The 24355-nt window shown below is 37.9% G+C and overlaps 2 protein-coding genes across 4 annotated transcripts in view; one reads left to right on the top strand and one right to left on the bottom strand.

Moving 5' to 3' along the window:
* Positions 1–2108: 2108 nt before the first annotated feature.
* tlr3 (toll-like receptor 3) lies at positions 2109–8786 on the bottom strand. Of its 2 annotated transcripts, none has more exons than XM_020639732.3 (5): positions 8445–8786; positions 7107–7581; positions 6279–6473; positions 4277–6132; positions 2109–2811 (listed from the first exon to the last, which is right to left on the bottom strand). In XM_020639732.3, exons 2-5 carry the CDS (start codon positions 7566–7568, stop codon positions 2580–2582), a joined length of 2745 nt encoding a protein of 914 aa, XP_020495388.2. In that variant the 5' UTR covers positions 7569–7581; positions 8445–8786; the 3' UTR covers positions 2109–2579. The 2 variants fall into 2 exon arrangements, with proteins under 2 accessions (XP_020495388.2, XP_020495387.2); XM_020639731.3 differs by lacking the exon at positions 8445–8786 and adding an exon at positions 8357–8378.
* A 4287-nt stretch (positions 8787–13073) lies between these two features.
* The window catches only part of sorbs2a (sorbin and SH3 domain containing 2a), a 65284-nt gene continuing 54002 nt past the window's right edge, over positions 13074–24355 (top strand). Inside the window, exon 1 of one of the 2 annotated variants that reach the window (XM_065956494.1) lies at positions 13074–13144. The gene's annotated coding sequence lies outside the window, so the exon portion shown is untranslated. The remainder of the gene's footprint in view (positions 13145–24355) is intronic. The other variant, XM_065956459.1, reaches the window with a different exon arrangement.

The raw sequence follows: 24355 nt of genomic DNA, 5'->3' as shown, positions 1-24355 counted from the left end.
TTTTGAGTAAATATCATATTCACTGTAGTAAGTGGAGAAGCAGCGAATCCTCCTTTGACTGGTTCATAAATGATTTCAAATATTTTTACTTATCTCTGAAAAAAATGAAATCTAGCAGGATTGCTAGAAAGATTAGAGCTGACTTGTCGAAATTCTGATTGATTTCTGGCCCTCACTGAATGTTTTTGTCCTTGCTCCAGACTGTTGTCTGTTTACATTTGCCTGATGTAATGTATACTTTTGGAAAAGTTTGAATTTTATTTATTTATTTTTATATATAATCCCCCCTAGTCTTGATTTATGTTTGAATTAACTTGTTCCTGTGTATTTAGTGTTTTGCTGTTGCATGTTTAGATTTTGTATAAATATTTTTTGTATGTTCTAAATTTGTCAATAAAGGCGGGAAAAAAACAAAACAAAACAAAAACCTTGCGTATAAAAGTTGTTTAATTGAGGGATTCAAGAAAAGAAGAATGACATACTGTACTCACTGCTTATTTGAATCTCACTTAAGTGTTTTTAGATCACGGTCATTTCGTGTAAATTTACATGCAGTGTTTAGAGTCTATGGAAGATACGAGCAAACCAAAGAGACATCTGTTGAAGTGTCTGAATAATAACTATTGAAATAATCCATTAGGTGACAGTTTCTATTAAGAAAATACAACATTTCTCACCATATTGAATACATAATGGTGTTTTAATGTGCACACAGTCTGATCAATAATAGAGTATTTGTTTGCAGTTTATTACCTAGCTTTACTTGTTTTAAGGGTTGCAGGTAAAAATCAACAAGCATTCAAAAGAACAATTTCTTTTTTATCAAACCGCTAAACCTTTTTTACTTGTAGAATTTAAAAGAATAGTAAAGATAAAAAACGTTTACCTGCCACTTTAACTTAACCTATCCCTTACCCATGGATCATTTTCTTTATTTCTTTACTCACATAGAATATGTCCTGTTATGTGCCAAGTGATAAAGCAAACATAATAAAGGTTAAATATTGAAGATCTTCATCATGATTGCATGATTTTATTTTTTTAAAGCATTATCAGACCTGTCCATAGCAAAGTCCCAGTGCTATTAAAGCTCTGATCAAAAAAGGTGTAGTTTCTTACTGTAACCACAAGATGTCGCTGGATGACACAGTATGCATACATGTGAAAAGATTATATTTCTGCTCTTACAGAAAATAAAGGTTGTTTTGCTCAACAAAATGTAGGTGATTTTTCAAAAATGTTCTTTTTCAGTAAAAGTATTGTTTTCAAAGTAACGGTCTTCCACCAACACTGAGATATATCACTTTCAAAAAGTTCTTCATGAGTAATTTACCATTTATTACAGGGTCATAGTGTTCCTAAGGGCAACCACATTGAGCAAAGATGGCGTTGCTGATGGTTGATTCAGTACTCGGTCTTGTACTTCTGATTCTTTGATTATAAAACAAAAACAAACATGTAACTACTAAAACTGAGTATGTTTTTTTTTTCTTCAGGTATTTTATAATTGTTGTAGACGTGCATTACTCATCAGTGTGACCTATACACTAAATCTGATCCTTGGCCCTGGCCATCCTTGAAGGTGTGCAGGTCACTGGCTGAGTGTTATTTATAAAGCTCTTCTTGGTTTGGATCCGTCTTACTTATGTTCATACCTTGAAAGAACCAGAAGCCACTATGCCTTGTGTTCCTGTGATGTTTTTAAACTGTCTAAAGAGCGCTTAGTTTTGCTGCTTCCTCTGCATGGAACTTTCTCCAAAATGACTTGAAACTGGCAGATCTCATTTCACTTGAAGCCTTTGGCTTGATCTTAAAATACAAAAAACGCGAGACAATTGGACAGTGCCTGTCTTTCTGAATTGTAATCTGTCATCAATACTCTGCACTTTACATGCAAAACAATTTGTACATTGTAATTGTTGTTTTTTCTTCACTTATTGTTCGTAAACTGTTTCTTAATCATGTTGTATTTATTATGATGTGTGCTGGTGCCCTATTGGCCAGGTCACCCTTCTGAAAGAGATCTTGATCTCAATTATTACCTGGTTAAATGAAGGTTAAATAAATAAAATACTGCATATTAAATATACAATAACAGAATCAATAAGGCCGGTCAAACAACTTTCGTTGAACTTTATTTAAAAATACATAAAAAAACATGAGTTGTATGCCTCAAATGTGTAACAGTCCCTTTAACTGAATCCCCATAAACAATCTATCAGAAATATTTAATATTTTTATAGATTTTCTTGCTTTATAAAGCTACATATAAAAGGTAATCCCAGTGTCTACAATCTAAATTTTTCCTGACGTAAAGATGAAGTATCCAAAACTTGTCTTCTGATGAACTTCTAAAAGTCTTGAGGCTACATCAAACCAACTGTACTGATATGTCTTCTTTCATTTTGTTGCTGTGCGATAAAATGGACAGACGTGACAATAAAACTCAATATATACATAACACTGACATACAATCTTAACAGAGGACAAAACAAACCACAATTAAGAAATCTGACAATAAACTTCAAGAATTGTTTTTTTGCAAAGAGAATTTTCCAATTGTTCTAAATAGGATACAGTCACTCTTGCAATCGATTAGTCATGCCTAATGCTATGAGGAGCTTCTGGTGAAAGGCCGGCACCCTCTCCTTATGGACCGGCCAGTCCAGGACACAGCATGGACGCAACATTCCCCTGCGGAGGAAGAGCGAGCGGGATAACTTGTAGTCGTGGACGTCCTGCAGGAAGACCAGAACCACAGAGTCCCTGCTGTCTTCAATGACCTGATGGAGTGCTTGTTGGGCTATAAATCTAGGAAAGGAAAGGAAAAGGGGGGTAGGAGGGCAGAGAGACAAGTTTGAGATTTCACATATTTGGAATGTATGTACAGCACAAGTAGTTATTCAACAAAGACAGTATATACTACACATCATCAGAACTGCACATGGATTTAATCATGCTCTGGATTCTGATTGGATGAAGGATGTCGATTCATTCCTGACAACTGGGACTCCTATGAAGCAGTTCTGGTTAAACTTTGTACTATTTAATCAAATCGGTTCATAAGCTAACATCTAGGTACAACAGTGAGGAACTTCAATATTTCTTTCAATCTGTTTGGAGAATCTGGCGACTTTAATAGCTGTGATGCAGCTCAAGAGCCAAATAAGAAGGAGAGGTGAAGAGGGAGAAACTATTCACAGGTTTCTGCCAGTTAAAAGGCTGTTACCACTATCACTTTGTTCAATGTTGTTTGGTGGTGTTAAATGGTGTGTACTCATGATGGATTAATGTTGGGTCTTTGTAAATAATAAAACAAAGAGTAAGTTCTAAACCTGCTCTTCTGGTTAAGTGCCTTGAGATAACATTTGTTATAAACTGGTGCTATACAAATAAAGATTGATTGACTGAGTAGATTTAAAAACCCAGAGAGAAGTTCTTTAGAGCCTCCTCCCTTATACAGCACGAGGTGGCACTAGGTACACACCAGCTGCTAAAAGGACACTTCCACTGTTATCTTAGTGAGGCTGTTTGTTTTTCAACTTGCTATCAGAATCAGAATATGAGGTGGCATCAAACTGTAAACATGACCAGTCAATAGTTTATTCAAATCTTAGTTGATTTATGGAAAAATAGCTATGCTGGTTAAATAGCTAGTTTTGTCCTAAAACATACTTTCAAATAATATTTATCTCATGTGAATTGTATGCCTTAATAATCAAATGTCCTGGGAATGTAATTAATTAACAAATTAATGTAATTATAACGTAATTATTGGTTTTTGTTATAGCGTTTTTACTTTGTATCGGAACTTCTCTCAACTGTTTGTTTTTAGATGTGCTAAAAAAAAATAATTTAGCTTACTTACTACTTGACTAAAATTTGAATCTTGCTAGCATACTGATGTCTTTGTCATAGACAAATGGAAGCACCTAAGGACCTGCAGTGCAGACTGGCACTACCTTCCCTTGCTAAGTCATAATTGAGAGCCCACCCTAAGAGGTTTGGCTTGTTTAAATCTTTAGTTTTTAAATTGCAAAAAGCCTGAGAACAAACATAATGGTCTTGTTTTTTTTAGTGGGGAGTTCATTCTAGAGGAATAATATCTTTTGAGCTGGAATTTATGGACTCTGTGGAAGCAGCCGTTGTTTTGCTGCATGTCTGATGGTTCTGGTCTCCACCTAGTCCAAAAATTCCTGATAATGGTCCCTTCACTAGGCATTATTCCCTAACTTAATCTACAATGTATAAATAACGCAGTGTGTGTTGGATTTACCTTCTACACCAGGGATCGTTGAGCAGCCTTTCAGTGACAACAAACAAGATCTTCCTGGAATTCCTCATGTTATCCAAAATGGACTCAAGCTGCGACACTCCAGGTATTGAATCACGATGCTGCAAACAAAACACACAATTGTCGTTCTCCAATGGGACCATCCTTCTCTCCACCCAGCTGCGGTCTTCCTCTGAATGTATGACATAGGCATCATATTCAAAGTTCCTTCCCTCTTCAACTGAGGCGTCGCTCAATCCTAACGTGCGATTGATCAATATGTTCCAATAAAATTGAATCCTCCAGCCGTGGAAGCGAACCAGAAGTGCAGTTACCATCAGCATGAGGACAGCCGTGCTGCTCAGTATGTACAGCGCCTGAAATGGGGTCATATCTTTGCATGACAGCACATCAAATTTCATGACGGATTGGTTAAAGTAAGCCACCGGTGTGTTGCACATGTACTGCTCCTTTTGGCCGAACACACTGCTCATGTTCGTGTGATTTAACCAATTCACAAACCACAGGATGCTCTCACAGGTGCAGTCGAATGGGTTTTTCTCCATGTTGAGCAGGCTGATGTTGCTCAAAGGAGTTTTAAACACTTCAGGCCTCACAGTTGTGATCAAATTCTTCTGCAAATTTAAAACTCGCAGTGTGGTCAGACCATCAAAAATGGAGTTCTTGAGACTGTTGAGGAGATTGTTCGCGAGGCTCAGTTCACCAAGGCTGCCCAACCCTCTCAGAGCCTTTGCTGGAATCTCGTCCAGGCCGTTACTGTCCAGCAGAAGGGTGGTCAAGCTCGGTAACCCTTTGAGAAACAACACTGGCCCACCTAGGTTGGCACTCTTCCACACACGAGCCAAGTTATTGTGCTGGAGCTTTAGCACCTTTAGGTTCACGAGGCCCTGGAAAGTGCTTTCTTTGATTTTAGCGGCATTGTTGTTGCTAAGATCCAGGAGGGTCAGGTTGGGCAGGTGATTGAACGGAGACGGTTCCAAGTTTGAGGCTGTCCAGTTGAGACTTTTTCCCAGAGTCAGGACCCGAAGATTTGGCACATAAAAAAAGGACGTTGCGCTTAGAACGACTTTTTGGTGGTTGTTGTACATGTGGATCTCTTGGATTTGATCCAGTCCTTCAAACTCTTTGCCGGTGAGAGTTTGCTTAATGTAGTTAAAATCCAGGAGAAGAACAGTGAGGTTCTTCAACATAGAAAAGCTCCCAGGATTAATATGACTCAAAGCTGTTGCAGACAGATTGAGTTTGAGGAGAGGTGATCCTTCTAGTGACGCGAAGGTCTTGTTGTTGATGTTTTTGAGAGATGTACAACTACTCCAGCTCAAATCGAGTTCTTTAAGGCTCGTCAAGCCTGTAAATGTGTGCTCAGTGATTTCCCGTATCGCAGTGTGGCTCAATATCAAACTCTCCACGTTGCTTAATGTTTGGAAGGAGAAATCGTCAATGATCGGGGTGGAGGAAGTATGACCTTTCACTAGAGCTTTTGTCATCTGGAGTTTTTTCAAGCTTTTAAGCCCTTGAAATGTTCCCTTGGTCAAGTGTTTGATGTTGTTCTCCGCCAAAATAAGAGTCTGAAGCCTGGAGAGCCAATGAAATGAGCCTCCTTCTATTTTACCCATGCCATTATGAGAGAGATCGAGCAAAGTAAGATTGGTTTTCTGCAGCCCTTTAAAGGTAGTGTTTGTAAGTGTGACTAGCTTCATCATCCGAAGCGACAGGGCATCAATAGCTGTTCCAGACAGCTCGGAGCAGAGTTTAGTGATCACCAGAGTACCTGTGTTGCTTCCATCCATGATTAAAACACGCAGGCCTGAAATGGGCTTAAAGCAACCAGACTCCAACTGCAAGAAAAAAAAACAGATATTTTAGTGAGACCAAAAAGGGAAACAAAACAGACCACTGAGAGTGCGTTGCTTCAATGATTGTTTGCCTTGTGATTCCAACTTAACACACTTTCATTTCCCCCTTTTAAAGGTAAGTGTCTTACTTTTTTAAGAGACACAGACGACAGGTTGAGGAGCTTTAAAAAGGACGAGTTGTTAAGGTAGAAAAAGTCATTAGCCTTCAGAGTGGTGAAGTCGTTGAAGGCCAGATTGAACTTCTGCAGGCTGGGCAGCTGAGGCTGAGAGCCCAGCTTGGCTGACTGTAGTTTGTTTGAGGAAATGTCGAGATACTTCAGGCTCTGTGAAGGAATGAAAAAAAGAGTTATCTAATGCAGTAGTGAATGGTAATGAAGAACAATGAAACAACAAGAAACGAAACCTTTTTGTACTTTTGTTGTGTTCACATCGTAATGCTACGTATTGTAGACCTTACCTTTTTAAAATTAAGCATTGAAGTGAAAGTTAAAATTATGCATATTAGAATATTACGGACTATATTATGTAAGCCTTTAATTATGACTGATTCACTAACATGTAAGCAGCATTTTAACAGTGTAATCTACCAGCTTCAAGCTGAATTTCTTCAATATAGCACAGAGGAAGTGAAAAGTAGTATGAAATAGCAAGACTCATCAAAATCAAAAATACTCAAAAATTGTGCTTTGATACTTGAGTCACACTTGAATTCTTGAGCAAAAGCATCTACTTCATTCCAAATAAGATGCAAATAGTATGACAATCTCATATCTTGTAAGCAAGACATACTTTTTTTATAAACTCTGAAAATAAGAACATTTTCAAAAATAAAAATTCCTCATAATTTCACAGTAGTATTTCTCTCATTGCATCATAATAGCACCATAGATCTTAAGATCTTTTTAAAATTTCTCTACTGTTATTACTGATACATATCATCAATTTGTTCCCTGTACCTGCAGTGCAGAGAATGGCTCTCCTTGTAGCTTGAGCCTGTTACTAGCCAAATTCAACCCTGTCAGATTGCTGCAATGGCTGAGATCCTCTTTCTTCAGCAAATGCAATTCATTATGTCCCATGTTGAGTGTTTCCAGCAGAGGCAGCGTCCGGCACAAACCCTCATCCAGCTTTGTGACACTGTTGTAACTGACATCAAGGTGCAGCAGGCCTCTATAGCGTGTTAGGGACCCAGGGGAGATCTTTACTATTCTGTTGTGAGACATATCCAGGCTGCTGATGTCCCTGGGAAGGTCCGGAGGGATCACACTGAGGCTGAGATGGCTGCAGTCAGCTCTGCCATCTTCCACTTGGCAGGAGGTCTTCTTCTGGGAAGCCACGCTGTTGTGCGGTCCCGTCATCAAATAACACATGATAATGATGATCGCCAGGAGGAGATGGGAATCAGTAGAGGCACACATTGTTTGAAAAAACCTGTTTACACAAAAGATATCAAATTGTTACTTACTAGTCATCAACCTATATAAATTGACCTGTTTCGCCATTCAGGGGCTGCTGACAGTTACCTGCTTACTGATGAGACACAAACTAAGCAACAATCTGAAAGGTTTTGTCTAGTTTCTGGCAAATGTCTAATTTAGCTTTCTGTTTTTGTGTGGACTGATTCTCTAACCTGCTAAAAGCCACACTTTATATTCATCAGCTAGCTGCTGATGACTTGACTGCTCTTGGTTATGGCCAGTAAGCATTAAGCAGATGTATTAAAGATTAGAAATATAAAAATAAATTAATTAAAAAAGCTTGGAAGGAGGTTAATAAGAGAAGAGAGAGTCACTCAAAACAGAGAAGATGTAAAAACAAAACATTGGATTAAGGATGCTTACATTTCTCAGACAGTTAGATGGTACAAAGTCATTTGTTTTATGGTTAATATAAAATATTGATACGAGTAGCTCTGATAGGATAGGATTAGGACTGCATAAACAACAAAACAAAAGTTTGTTGGCAGCAATCCCGTACAGCAGAAATACAGATGTGCTGCTTCAATGTTTTCTTTCTTAGTAACAAGCAAGTTATCATTCTTGTCTCTCTCTCTGACATTACAACTTACAGTATGAATTAGAAGAAAAAAACCCGTCAACAGGGACTTATAATTGTCACATACGCATTAGGCCTACTGGTAGCCTATATGCTATTTGAAAATAGGACGAAAGCAATGTCAGCTAAACCAGTGTAAGGACGCACTCACATGAGCGAAGTTGTCCCGTAAGCCTGCTTTTGCACGACTGCGTTAAGAAGAGCTGATAAGTTTCATACAAAATGTGCAGAGATCTTACCAAATGTTGTCTCGGTTGAGTGTTGACCGTTTCTATAAACTTCTAAGACTTCACACATTGACTTCCTGCAGCACCACGGTTAGAAAGAAGACTCTAAAGAAGAAGAAGAGATGCGCTGTACAAACCTACAAACAAAGCAGGAAAATACGGAAATGAGACATTCGCAGTTTCACTACTGCACAGTCTGAAGCCACTGGAAAAATTAACTATTTCATGCAGGAGGAATAGTTTGAGGAGTTGTAATATACGACCGTCCAACAAATAGCCTAGAAATAATCTTGTAATTCCGGTGAGGTGAGGTGAGGTGAGGTGCGGTCGAGTGAGACAACCTGCGTTTTACCTGAAGGAAGGCACTGTGGTCTACCGTAATATCTCTAACACCCATGTGTTTACATCTCAATATGTATGGTTACATCATAGACCGTATCAGTCTATTACACTCTATTACAAATGCGTTTTCGTGAAATTCTGTGTCTGACTGACTCAAAGGGAGAGCACCACGTTGATACATTTGTAAACAGTCACTGTCCAATGTTAGAGATACCAAAACGTCCCGCTAGAAGAAACGCCACCGTAATACCGTAAATCTACGAATAGACTATATCCTAAATCGTTGTTCATATTGTGAAATTGTAGGCTATTTCAATTCAGGAATAGTTTATTCTGAAAGTTTCTTATTCTCAATTGTTTGACTTCTGAGTTAGCTATAATGTTTTAGTTTTTCTACAAGAATGAACTTGTCTGAGTCACCCTTCAAAAAAAGGGTAGGCAAAGATTTGCTCAGAAATGCCAGGAGATTCAATCTAGTTTTTTTTTTTTTTATAGGCCTATATATTTGCACATATCATCTTGCAATGTACTTTGCACTGATAGCCTTTTTCAGGAAGGGAAATAAAGCCGATACAATTCTGGCACCACTTTTTTCATGTTCTCTTAAGTTTTTATTAGTAAAATTGGCACAGAGGTTTTGGTCACACTTCTTAATTTTCATGATATGTTATGAGCATGTAACCATCCAAAATAGCTTAACATTTTCTTACTATGGTAGATGGAAGTGAGAATTTCACTCACCTTTACATGGTTCCCTAAAGGGCTCCGATTAGTAACATATTCATAGGGGTTTTGTGACAGTAGCTAACTTAATTCATAACATGCTTATTTAAAAATATAATAGATAGATCTAGAGAAAAGAAAATCTGCTTTACTGAATTATTTAAAACCTTTATACACCACACCCAGGTATGCTGACAATGAATACTTTTATTCTGACAGTCACGTTTAGATACACGAATGGGGGGGAAATCTGAGATATTCCCAGTGACATCAAACTTCAAAGTCCTTTCTTTGTAATTTCTCAAGTGCACTTCAGAAGTCCTGAGTCAGGGTTGGTTTTCATACCCTGGCCTACTCCTTGGGGCAAAGTTGAATACATCTTTCAAGTCACAAGATCATGTTCAATTCTTTATAGTTTTATCACATCACGTAACTTGTCACGGCCTAATTAAGTACACAAGACAAGGGAAACTGGAGCAAGCTAAACTGTTATTTGATAATAACCACTAGAGGGCAGTAAAATGTTATTATTGAGCTAGTTAAGGGCTGAGCAAAAATCACTCTGGGATGCTGTTTATCACTTACTTTTAAACATGTGCATAAGCACAATGCGGTTCATTTGTAACAAATTCTGTGGCAAAAAAAAAAATCAAAAGTTTATCTGTATCTTATTTTGAAAACTATATTTATTCACAAAAATTTAAATGAGGAAAAAAAAGTATTTAATTACATGAGAATGTGAGTGAGAATTATCCACAAAATCACCAGGGGTATCTGGAGTGGCATTCTCCAGGTGGATAAAATAAATGGCTACAGGTAAGAATGCATAATTAATACGTAATAGTTGTATTTCTACCAATATTTTAGACATTAAAAGCAATGTGTAAAAATAAGACAAAATCAGGACATTACCTTGCAGCAGGGCATCCTTAAAAATCCATCTACTGAACAAGTCTATTGATCGTGTACAAGAGTCACAAATGATACAAAGAAAAACCTCTTGAAGGACAAGCAAGTGTTATAGGGACGATTAGGGATCTCAGAAATTACTATCCTGATATGACTCAATCTTACATAAAAGGCACGTCTCCTTAGATATAGTACACTGTAGAAGCTAATTTATCTAAAGGTGTATCATTTTACAGCTCTCGGCTATAAATAAAGCACATTTCTGAGACACTTCATACACCAATAAAACTAATGATAATCATACGGCCAAACCCACTAAATAGGTCAGCATGTAAAAGCAGAAATGAACTTGCTGCTGGGGCTAAAGTAGTTGTTAATTGGAACTACCGTAGATCAAACCCATCATTTCTGAAAGCAGAAAGGAACACAATGTGGTGTAATGATCATGGGTAATGATTTGTCATTTTATTATTGTTATCATCCTTTAAAGTATTTTACCCATTGTCCATTTCACTTCAAACGATATGAAGTACTTTTTTTCTTGCTTTAAAACTCCTGTTGACAGTTCACTCACTTGGCATCTTTCTCACTTTGAAATCCTTGGTGTCAAATCAAAACTTTCATCATATCAAACTGACGACCACTTTGAGCCACAGCGTGTTAATGAGCCTGACATCAGCTGTCACATAGCAGAGCCCAACAAGTATCCAGTACCCGATGATATCTGTGGTTCAAAGGGACATAACTTGACAACTGACCGACAGATTTGCGTGAAATCTGCCAGACAGATATTCAAGGTTCAAAGAAATAGTGCATCCTCTGATTTCCCTTTGGTGTCACCATGAGTTGATATGTTTATTTTTTCTTGCTATGAGATGTAGTCCCGAAATATTTGGTGCCATGCAATATACTTGTTTACTAAGAGGATGACTTCTTCTGGTGCCCTGAACTTTTATTCAGTGTCATCAAGAGGCCAACATTACATTTTAATCTTTAATTTTGACCACCAATACCTGAAAATCCAATAACATTTCCATACTCAGTTGTTCATTTGTATTAGTGCTAAATGTTTGCAAATGTTAGCGCGCCAACAGTAAGTATAGGCCAAAGTATATTAACATACTGTAGGCCTACCCATTTAACATAAGCGTGTTTTTAGGGAGAAAAGCCACGAGGCAACATTCAGGCATGTCTCATTTAGTGACAAGGATTAAGTTAAAGGCCTTTAATGATGATCACTGCATATCACTTAATACATTTTTTTGCCTGGCCGGTTTCCATCTGGGTGTGTTTCAGAAGTGTCAAGACGGAGTGAAAGTTGAGGTCCACTTACATCATTAAGTGGCCTGGCAGGAGTCAAGTGGTGATATAAGATGACCTCACCTTTCCCTTGGTCTTGACACTCAGTCACTCCCTGAATAAGACCCTGCTCGGACCAAACTGGTTGGCATTTTTCCTATTTGTTTCTGGGTTGTTTATAAGATACAAGCTCTGATTGATTAAGGCCTTTTTAACTGTATCTTTGTCTCAAAGCAAGTATCCCTGAAGATAGCCTAGTGGCTTCCCTCCCTTAAAAATATAATCTTCAAGAGCACCTGTCTTTTACCTGGAGCGTTCCATGCTGAAACTGTGACCACCATTCCCTCCTTTGTATTGCAAAAGCATGTTTGTGTTCACGTAAGCATGTAAGCATGCTGCAATTAGCATCAACTAGCATGGATGTTTACTCTTATTCTTGTTTTATACATGACCACACGCAAATAAGCCTGTATGCAAATACTGTTTTCTTGATTATGGGTAATTTTGTGTAATAGAATCATGGTAACAACCTAACACCCTATTTAACAATTTTCATCCCTCTTACACATTCTCTTTACCGTAATATTGATCACGTGGAGATTTATAGAAGTAGGACCCTGTCTCTGTGACCTTGCATGTTGGTGATTCTTCAATATTCTAATCAGGAAACAACACCCAATTCTCATTAGTCATACCAACACAGCCATACACCTTTTATTTGTCCCTCTGTTCTGTTTGTCCCTCCTTCAGATTATTGCAGCAGGTCATTCCTTCAATAGTCACCCTGATTGGTTTAGCTCAGTAGTAAGCTGATGCAGCTTATCAGGCTTTGTGCCAATGGTTACATTACTGAAGACCTATGTGGAGAAAGCTAACATAGTATATATGCTATAGATGGGATCAGGTCAAAAATGTGATAAAGATACGATTTAGGATCTTTCTGAAGGACACACAGCTATAAAATAATCAGAGGGCAAAAGTGCATGGGTATAGGAAGAGTCTGAGTAAATGGTGAAGGAGGGAATTGCAGCTCTGCTCTATTATTGGCTAAATTATGCAGTGCACTGTCAACAGAAAGAGGAAAACAGATTCATGAAAGCTAAAAGGAACGAGGTGCAAATCAGATGCTCCTAAGGGAATACAACTTGACACTGGAGTGAGGGGATTAAAAGTAGGTAGAAACACCCCTACTGTGCTGTGGACTGAGTGCCAGGCATCCCTGAACATGTTTCACTAAGCCTGAGTGTGGCTAGAGAATGTCATGCATACATGTGATAGAATTCCCTCATGCAAAAGGGATAACTGCAAAGGGGCGCAGCAGCTCCATTAATGACAGTGTGTGATCTAACTTTCTGTATCATTACGCCTGTGATAAATAATCTGCTCTCCCTCATTTGCAAATTGAATCGGTGGAGCGTTGGAATGACTCGAAATGAAAGGTGAGTTCTGCCTCTTTGCTCTTCTCTGCTATACATAGTGGATGTTAACCTACAGTATGTTGTGTAATCCTGTACATTCCCTCACACCGTACCTGCATTATTAATGTTTTCAGACACTCAGTATACTCAGATTTTCAACAGAAAACTATGATTCAATTTTTTAAATTTTTAATATGTTTAAAGGTAAACGGAGAGCTGAGGTTATGAGGTAGTTTTTGCCACACTTCTCCTCCCTCCCGTAAGTGAGAGAGGACCATTCCAGCTGTCATGTAAAATGCAACGACGTGTGAGAAATGTATGGCATGTGATGAAGCGTGGCGCCCAATGAGATTAAAAAGAGTTAAAGGTCCCAGAAATCATTCCCAGTATCAGAACAGTATACTTTAGATTTTTTCTACAAGTATAAAGAGCACATTTGTTTTTAAATGCCAGTCTGTTACCAATATAGAGTACAACGTATTTGTTACATTTTACAGTTTTGATTTCAGAAACATGCTGGGTTTGGATGTTTGCAGGAGTCTAGATACTTTTTGTTGACCAGCAAAATAGCATACATTTAGTTTTGCCAGAATTTAATGCTTATCTTTTTTTTAAGAGAGATCTGCAGCGTATCAAACCCAGACTGTGTTGTGTCAATGACATTGTCAGGAGAAAAGCTATAGCAGTAGAAATTATATCATCTGGATTAGAATTGACATCACAGTTTAAGGTGGCAAAAACAACATTGTGTTCATGTATCTTGCGCTGTATCTGTCCATGTATTTATTCCCCTTTAAGAAGCTAATGGAGTTATCCAATGAGTGAAGTGTTCGTCCCACAGCAGTGCATTATCTGGGCATCTGCTGTGAAAATGTGCAGCTTAATTTAGCGAAACAAAGACTGGAGTAATTATGCCTAAAAGCAGGCAGTAGACGTAAATTTAGTTTTTGTTAGCTTGACTTTGCACTGACATTTTAAGAAGAGGCGGGGCTAATCCCCTTGTTTCATCTTTACATAAGGCTTGTGAAGATGAAATTGGGTAAATACAGTGATTAAGAGATTTTAGTAATGAAAAAGGGGGAAATGATGTACATACAAGGAGTGCTGCAGGCAGGCAGGCAGAAGCAGCCGTGCAGTAGCATGTTCTCTCCGTCCTCTGCAGAAAAAAAGACACTGCAGTATATCTCCCCCTCCCCAGATTGCTGACCAATGATGTTTGGAGGTCAGACGCCCAGCCTTGCTACTGGTGTCAGCTTTGACACACAGCTTGCTCTTAGCTCACATAAGTTATTACTTCTTAGCTTGAAGGAGCAGGGAGGAGGGGAATATTGCTTTCAATGATGGGCCAGAGAGAACACAGAACAGAAAATGATATAAAATAACATGGATGTATCAGATTTTCTTCTTTTATGAGAACATGAACACATATTTCCAAGATGACAACACAATTTTTCTAACTGCACAGAAGGTGACAGTTGTTTTAGGTGCGGCACAACAAGCTGTCACTGTTATTTTGCTGTAGCAAGATGTAGCTCCCAAAGAATATGTGACACTTTTTTGTCCTGATTGTGATAAATAAATCCTGTAGGAAAGGAAAAAAATACTCAATTCTGAAAATAATGGAATTCCTCTTCTTATCCCCATTGAAAGCATGCACTGTCAGCTGCAACTGTTGTGTAATTATCGACATAACCATTGTAACTTTTTTTTTTATTTCAGTGTAAACTGATGGTATGAGTGTTTCATCACTGGCTAGTGCTCAGTAAGTGCTGACTCAGATCTCTTCTCACTATAAGTGGTCCCCAGGGGTGACAGGACATCAATACTGACCTGGACTCAGCAAAATGAATCTACTACTGTACTGATAACTCTCTGCTGTGTAGCTTAAATAAGATGCAAGGAGAGACAATTCATTGTGTGACCAGTTACAGATGGAAATGAGGCAGATGCAGTTAAAACCTTTATAAGGACTATAACTTTAAATCAGCAACACAACAAGATGTTAACACAACAAGCTGACATTGTATCCCTTCAAAAAGGTCATATGACTGAAATGTTATAGAGCAGTTTGTTTTTTTTCTCATTGAGAAGCAGACTATTAAGCATTAATTTTAGTCATTACTGTCCATCTGGCAAATTTAAGTTAAAGATTCCCCTCAGTAATTTTGTGATAAAAACAAACAATTTAAGCATAATAACTGTAACGTATGGTTCTCATCTGGTGGGTTGGGACCCAAAAGTGGGTTTGAGATCAATATTCATGAGTCGTGAATGTGGGCCTATAGCAAAAAGTTGTGTCAAAAAGTGGTGCTTTTAAAGCATGTTGGTTTTGTTCTGTCTCTTATACTGTCAGATATTTTATACCATCTGACATCCAAACTGCAATATTTTTCATTAAATAAATCTGGTCGGTCAAGAATTCAAAATCAAAAATCACAAATTTGTGACGCACATTGTCATTATTGTGTTGATGATGGGTCCTGAGGATACACCGGTTGAAAACCACAATTGAGAAATCAATAATGTTATTTGTATGTATCAAAGCATTATATAATCCTATTCTTAATTTCTTTAATGAGGTTCCATTGATGTCAGTGAAGAAGTATAAGCCGATTGCTTGATTCACTAAAAACATAAATACATGTTACTCATTAAGTTCTTTTAATCCAGGTGTTACTATGAATTTAATTTTAATATTTGACTTACATTGTCGTCACATTACATTACATTTTTGCCCACAGCTGATTACTTTTGTTATCAATAAGGAATAATGGAGTTGGCTGACAACAACACAGACTGCTAATTTTAGTAATCGGAATGCTCAGAAACATGACGGGGACCTTTTGTTGCCACAAACAGTGAATAATAAAAAACAATGAGCTATTATGATAAAGAGTACTGTCTGAATAAGCTGCATTAATACAATAAACTAGCGGCATAAGCTGAAAGTTAGCTTCTTCTGTTAAATGCTCTGTGCCTCAATCTACCGTTAATTTACAGCTGACAGGCAGCTGCTAGCTAAGTGTACTGTATTGCTGTTTCTGAAGCCCTTGATTAAAATGCTTCAGTAATATTATTGGACTCTGCAGTTCTAGACTCATTTCTGTTTACAGCTGAAGTACTTTAGAAAACCAGAGCTTTTTAATTCAATACTTTTTGTATGCTTTGTTTTTTTAATGGTGATGCACAAAGTTAACTGTGCTTGTGTTGTATATCCAAGAATACAGCTGGAGTTGTGTTCCTGCAGTTAACACACTAGAGCTTTGTGCCCCCTTTTTGCATAGACATTTTGTATGAAGAGAAAAAAGGACAGTGGCGGGCTTTGACCATGTGCTAAAAGCTGTGAGACAAGTGGCCTTTTCAGGGGGAGATTACACCTTGCTAACAGTGCACTGAGAGCACGGGAGGCAGGCAGAGCTGCGTGCCAGCACCTTAATCTGTGGCTATAACCGTCTGGCAGTGCCAACAACCCGGCTTGTCAATGATGGTTAACAGTTGGAGCTTAATGCCTTCTTGATTTAAAAAACCATATGGTTTAATGGAATGTTTGAGATGTATTGCTATTTTCAATATACAAATAAGGTATGAAAAACTTTACACCAGGGGAATTTCATTGGAGTTAAGTAGGAGGATTCACAGCCTTGTTTTGAAGCATCACAATTTTGCAGATGAACAAACATTATACTTTAATTACTTCAGGCTTTTTTTTCACATGTGAAAAAAAATCACTATTATGCGAGGGCAGAGAAAAATCTAAATTACACACCAAAAAGAAAGGACAAGTGAGTGGGACAAAAGAAAATAAACCAAGAGGGTCCACTTTATTTTGGTTTGGATCAAGCAGATTTGATATGCAGGCTTTAGCTAAAAATAAATAAACAAACACTCAAGACATATTTCCTCAGTTCACCCCCACACTGTTACAAGTTCATCCTCTCTTTGGCTAAACACACAAATATTTCTCTTGGTCATGTGGTCAAAACTGATTTAGTGATTTAGGTCTCTTTTGATGTTGCAGAGCAGAGCTGTTACCAAAGAAGGAAGAGGGAGATTCAGGGGTCAAATTCCTCCTCCTGAAATATTCTCAGGCTGAAAAGATAGTTTTCAGGCTTGAAAAGCAATTTGCTACTGTGCATACTCATTGTAGTCATTTCCTGTAAAAAGCGTCTGCTAAAAAAGTACTGGCTGCAAGTCCGAATTCTGGAATTTAGAAATGTAAAGGGATATGCTAGCAAAAAGAAAAAGACTCATGCTGTGTATTATGCATGTATTATGAAGAATGAAGTAGAGCAGTTTTCTTTTTTTTATCTCTCAGTGAAAATCTCTTTCTGCTCGTCACATTGTGTAGTAATGGAGTGGTTTTGGTGAGACAGAGGAGCAATGAGAAGTTTCCTGTACTGTATGACATCATAAAGGGTTTCTTGAAATCATTTGGAGTTTTGGGCAGCGCCCCTCCTGAAAGTGGGTTCCTTTAGGAGACTGCTTATATTGCCTATGCATTAACCCGGTCCTGACTTTAGCATCTGCAGGTGATGAGTTTGCCATGGTGTCATATGTAGAGAGTGGCTGCTCACACACCAGATGTGAAAGGTTACACATAATGGGAATGAATAACATTCAACTCATAATGATAATGCAAAATAAAAAAAGATCGGGCATTAGTCCCAAACTTTGAGTCTGAATCAAGTCTCAAGTCACATTTGTGTGCAACTTACTCAAGTCCAAGTCTGAAACTTGAGTCCTTATTTCTGATATTGGATGCCATTACCAATATTTGGTGCAGATACAGATAAAGGATGCCAATACCACGATCAGTTGCCAATCTCTGTAAGCGTATTTCTTCTCTGATTACAAATATCTTGGCTTTTAAGGTACTCTTGTGATCCCTTGTTCAAGAGAGTTGTTACAGATTTGTTTAAATGACTTTATTTACATTTCAGGCCTGGTGTAACTATTGTGTACCACTACAATAACTGTACTGTGTGTTAGGTCTGCATTAATCTCCTCCTGTTGGCTCCAAATAAATGCCCCTGCTCTACCCCTCCAGCAATGCAGGTTTGATAGGATTAATTGAGCCATTACTTAATTACAAGCCTGAGAAGAAGCTGGAAATCTATGAAGAGGATTTACAGCTTTGCTAATAAATCATGGACAGAATTCTGAAGCTTTTTTTCTTTTCATAAATACTTTCCACTAACAGGCTCATTAGGAAGTAAATGATTGAAAGTGTTTGTAATGCAGGTCACTCTGCCAACTCTCTATGAGCAATCCCAGCTGGTTCCTCTCCTCCTGACATGGAACATCACACTACGAACCCTGTGACTGTAAAGAGCATGAATGTAAGCATTTAGTCCCACCAGGGTTTTTGACTTACATTTTAATTTTCAAAACATCAGTATACAATTCAGCAAAAAATGAAATGGCTATTTTCATGGCAGATAATTCAAAAGATTATACGACTAATTGTAGTAATAAATGTTTTTTTTTGTCCTAAAATATTAATATATATAAGTGTTTCTACAAATAAGAGAACACATAAATAAAGCAAATAAACAGGTAAGACCCAAACTTCAATAAACATAAATATCAATAAAAATGGTAATGAAGAACACGACAATGCCAATGGTTAGGAAAAAGCCAGCCAATAAAAGTGAGTTTACACTGAGTTTGCCTGCCTGACATCTCCAGCCAGGAAGCTCCACAGCTAGAACTATAAAGGCTCAGTCACCTTTTGTGACCAGTCAAGTTTTAGGAACCGCAAGAGGAGCTCAGGCAGAAGTCCATGCTCACAGCAAGGGTCAATTAAGGCTTAAAAAACAATTAATAAAACCTTAAAATCAGATTAAAAACTTTCAGGTAGCCAGTAAAGGGAAGCAAGGACAGGTGTAATGTGGAAAGCATGTATAAGTCCTCACAGAACACCTAACATATTGAACCTGAGAAGTTCAAAGACCATTTGAGTACATAGATTCTCTTGGTGATGCTTATACTTTCAATAATGTCACTGTCTTTGTTCCCTGCATACTGTTTGTATATACCACACTCACATTTCACTTTTTCGTAGTCTTACTCATTGTTTTCTTTTCAAAGTGTGTTCTTTAACTCAATGTAACTCGTCTTTTATGCTTTAGTTGAGTCTCATCTTCCCTCCTTGCCCTTTCAGAGCATTCAGACTGACACCACATCAGCATCCAGCTACAACACATTTAATCAGCCACAGAACCTCTTATCAATTCACTTAGCAGTCACACAGGAGAGGCCTGGCTAACTAACATTGGTGAAGGGAACTGAGATGGATGAAGTGCAGAGTAATCTTACAAATGTCTATCAGTAATTGTGAAGACATGGGAAATATGAAGAGGTTCATTGCATAACCAATGTAAGCTACTCTGCAGTCTTTCCATGCCCAGATAAGGAAAGGCTGATAGGTGGATAAGGTTATGAGCTGCAAGAGTCATATCGGTTTTTTTAATATCAGGGTGGGTGGATGGATCATACTGTGGCTATACAAGGTGTAGGGATAACCCTAACCCTATCCCTTACTAACCCTAACTAGCTATCATAGTGATACCAGTACTGTTTGGCAACATTGACACATGAATGTAATTAGTACAATGAAAACAAGACCAAGAGGTTAGCAGCTAGCAGCTCTGTCAGGCTGTAATTAGCATGGAGTGGCTTAAGCTAATTCTTATGTATCTATTCATACATGTTAACTATAACAATGCTTACCCTTTGATGTTTGATGTTTGGTAGTTATAATGTTTACTGTACCAAGGCCATCATCTTAGTTGAGCACGTTAGCATGCTAATATTAGGTAATTAGCTCTAAACACAAACTAGTTCTGACAATAATGCAATGTCAAGTATCAAATGTCATACGCCAAATTACTAACATTTATTAAAATTGTTCTCCTCCTGTTTATCAAAGTAATTACATGTGATCCTGAGCTAAGCAGCCAGGAATGGCTCTACCAAATTTCACTGCAATCAATTCAATAACTGTTTAGACATTTGACACCAAACCTCACGGTCACACTAGAGTGAAACTCAGGAGATATCAAAGTCAGCTCAGATCATCCTTTATAGGAACCATAAGCATCTTTGGAAAATTTGGTGCCAAGCCATCAAATAGACATTAAGATAGTTCAATAGTTCAAGGAATACCTTATTTCAGTAAGAGGATTACCTGTCTCCAAATTCATTACAATTCATCCTTTAGGGGCGCCGGAAAGCCTAGTGGTTATGCTGAGCACCCCATGTACAGATGCTATATTTTTCATCATTTGAGTAATTCAATTATTTAAATTAGCTAAAATGTCCTAACAAGTAATCTTTCCCCTTTTTTCTCTAACTTAACCCGACTAACCGAAAAATGTATCTCCAATTTCAATATTTTCCAAAGCTGAAATGATGTTAAAGTTATATCTGGCTGATATTATCACATTTGCCCTTTGTGTTAAAAAATATATATATATTGTTGCGTAGTGTAGCTTTACATTGCAGGGAATTGCTTGAGGAAGAAGCACTCCAGTTGCCTTAAAGCATCCTTATGTTCTGCAATTATAACAAGAATTGGTGTCTGTTGGTGTCTAATACTGTGCCATGCAAATCCACTGAACATGAAGGAATTCCAAGGGAACTCGCACTGTCAGCTATACAACTAAAAATATACAGTCTACTCAGTATATGGGAAACTGAATTAGATAATAAGCAATTCAGATTCTTAACTTAATCTGTTTCACAATAATTGATGTGTTAGTTACACCGAGTGTTCATAATACATATATTACTGATTGCTGGACACTTGAGTGCCAAAAAAGTTTGAAACTATAAACAAGTCATTTAAAGCAATGTCATGCTGTAAATATTCTCACAAGATCATTGTGTCTGGACAGGTTGACAAAGAATGATGTCAGCTTGTAGAATGTAGCCTGTGACTCTTATTCATCTTGAATCTTTGATCCTCCATGTCCTTCACTGTTAATTCCTTATTGTGTTATCCTTCATCTTCATTTTTCTCCTTTCTGTTACGTCAGCGCCTCTTGGACATCAATCATGACACCGCAGTGTCAGCTTTTATTTACAAAATGAAGACAGATGATGCTGCAATTTCCACTAGGCAAGGCTTACTCTTTCTGATTAATATTGAACCCTAAGCAGAGGCCTGGGTAAGATAGCGTGTAATTTGTGGTCGGTGATTGAATGATAGCTAGTTGACAAAACAGCAATAAATGGAGCAAAAGTAAGAAAATCTAACAACATTATTAACATGAAACACTAGCCAATACAACTGGAGTGAAAGGTTGAACTTGCACTTTTCCTGGCAGTGACATTAGCACTCTTATCCTCTCACATATTTGCTGAGACGTATTACCTGGTCAGCTCCCAGACATCAAAGCAAGTCTGGAGAGTAAGTGAAAGTGGCATGATGTCATTACCAGACAATGTTCTCATGCACTCATAACACCAGCCACTCATCCAGCACCAGCCTGCTACTTTAACACAGGCCAGACAAGTGGACCTCGGTATCAGCTGTTCCAAATGTGGATCTCTTAGGAGAGCAGAAAAGATGTGAGACAGCGGCCCTGCTCAGATAAAAGAGTTATTTTCCTGTCTGCTCTCCCTTATTGCGGGTTATTCTAAGAGAGGCCACAGGGGTGTGATAGAAGTATAGGTTAAAGCTTGAATATGAAATAAATGCAGACATGATGAGGGTGGGGAATGAAGTTACAGCAACAAAAGCATGACACAGGGTTGATGATGTCAAACCCTCTGAGATAAGGCTGATATTGCCATCCTTAAAGGGAAATCAAGGGACCCATTATTAAAGATTTGCATTTGGATGGAGGTCTGGCAATATTCCCAGTACTTCATGATATGAATGTAGTTTTTTTTTTTTTTTTTTTATCAGTGTTTGGCTTTCAGCCCATCTGAGGCCAGCGTCTGGATTACACTCATGTCAACACTCCAGTTGAATGTGGCTCAGTTGTGGCACCTCCACTACCTCAGCCTAAAGCCCATTCTTGGCTCTTGGAGGGGGTTGGTAAGGATTCCTGTCTATATGTAGTGACACACTCCAGGAGGCCGAGCTATCTTTATTGTCCATGTGCCCACTCTAACTGTATGTTCAGTGTTTGGAAATGTAAGTCTGTTGGTTGCTCTGCTGGTGGTTCATCTCTTTGCTCTTGATTGAAATGTCCAACTATTTTGCATGATCATGATTTGTTCATGATTTGTGATACCCTGAATGCTTCTCTTTATTTTACCATGTAGAGATGGATTGCCTTTTCATTTAGTACAGACAATAGTGCCCCCCTTAATACCAGTGTACAAAGTAAAGGGTCATTCATTGCCCAAAATGTGTTTTTTTTTGTTTTGTTTTAATAGTATATAATCATCTTAATGTACAGTAAGACTTTTTTTTGTTACCTCAGAAGAGCCCTTTATATCTGCAGAAGAATATAAGGCCTGATTTCTAGGGGTCAAACCATGTTACACTGTTGTTTCTACAGTAGCCCAGAGGCCAAAACATTTGCTTTAACTTTCTCATTTAGCAATTTTCGGAGACAACTTTGGTTCTACTACACCCTAAAAAGAAGAGATATCAGTTAGACTCGATGGACAACCTCACCACTACATTTTGCACAAAAATATGAGAGGGTAGTTTTGAAATGTAAATATTTAACTTTGGATCATGGTTAGGCACTACAGCGCCAGAAAAATTGGGAGCTGTACTTCATAGAAAATGGACTGATCTGTTCGATCAGACGTGTGAGAGACTAACCACTAATAAACTAATCTGAAAAGCTTCATATGCAAACATAATGGTATTGTTAATGTGCTGCAGTGTCAAAGCTTCACCCTTTACCGTAGTTTGTTTGCATCTGTATCACCAGATGACCACTGCAGTGCACACCGGGCATAATGTATTGTCATCATCCGGCCTGGCCCTGTCACAATGGATTGTTAAGAGCATGTCTGTGGATAACATACCATCTATAAAAAGGCACCTACTTGACAACAGTAAGATTCAGCAGGGCTGCCCGTACTGCACATGAGAGCTGGTGATAAAAGACCAAACACATGCATCCATGACATGCACACTCCCGCAGATGTGGTGTCAGTGACACTTCACAAAGGTCAACTATCAATAACTGTCTAAAATTGTACACCTTTAATGTTGACAGAAGAAAGGGCACTTTATGTCTGTGTTAACAACAAAATAACACAGCGACTTTACAACAGGTGAATAGTTATAACTTATTTGTTGAAAATGTGAATTTAGTTATTCTATTTATTTTGAATGACATGTTGATTATCCACAACCAAAGACATTTCTTATCACTTGCAGCTTACAACATTGAAAAGTATTCACTATACTGTATCAACATCAACATCAACACAATAGAACATATGAAAATCAATCTCAATTTTTAGATGATAGATTGTGGCCTACTTTAATTAATAAACATGTAATCAATATGCTAGATTAAATCAGTGCATTTTTTTAGATGAATTATCAAAAAGGTTGTTTATCATTTCAATTAAATGCATGTGGTTTTAAAACTTGCAGTCCAAGAAGTGCTGCTGCTGATGTTACAGCTTTGTGGAGGCTATTTAGAAAGCTAATGTCAATGCCATAGAGCTGAAAAGGTGACATAGAGTTGACACTATAATTTAATATCATAAGGGGTTGTATTTGGCTGATATTTACAAAAGAATGGACACATTCCTGGAGTAGAATTTTAATAAGATGAAAGAGTCACATCTTTGCTTTGTGACTGAATCCATATCAATTCACTGGACCATCTCTAACAGCCCTCTAAAGGCTTTATGAATTCATGAGCAATAGGGCTTTTGCTTTCCCTTTCCCCGCTCCCAGGCAGCAGATCTATCTCTGTGATGTTGCACTGAGACCTCACATTTATAAGACAACACCTCCATAGATATAATTTCTTTCTAGTCTTCGTGTTTATCTGTTATACAAGCACAGCAGAAATGAAAACACAAGACAGATCATGCCTCCTTTCTTCTGAAATAAAGGCTAAACAATGTGACATTGTGTAAAGGCCATGTGTTTTGCCATTGTCACAGGATAGCAAGGGCTATCCTCCCAGTATGTTAATAATTTAGAGAGAGAGAGAGCGAGAGAGAGAAAGAGAGAGAGAGAGAGAGAGAGAGAGAGAGAGAGAGAGAGAGAGAGAGAGAGAGAGAGAGATAATTTGTAGA

This window comes from Labrus bergylta, chromosome 1, assembly GCF_963930695.1.
Source record: "Labrus bergylta chromosome 1, fLabBer1.1, whole genome shotgun sequence".
Taxonomy (NCBI): Eukaryota; Metazoa; Chordata; class Actinopteri; order Labriformes; family Labridae; genus Labrus; species Labrus bergylta.
This window is presented reverse-complemented; position numbering and strand designations above follow the sequence as displayed.

Bases quoted from the DNA above. Each gene is read 5' to 3' on its own strand.
- tlr3 (XM_020639731.3), bottom strand. The intron at 6,474-7,106 runs GTACAGGGAACA...ATTCCTTCACAG, and splicing joins AGCCATTCTCTGCACTGCAG to AGCCTGAAGTATCTCGACAT. The intron at 2,812-4,276 runs GTAAATCCAACA...TTCCTTTCCTAG, and splicing joins AACGATCCCTGGTGTAGAAG to ATTTATAGCCCAACAAGCAC.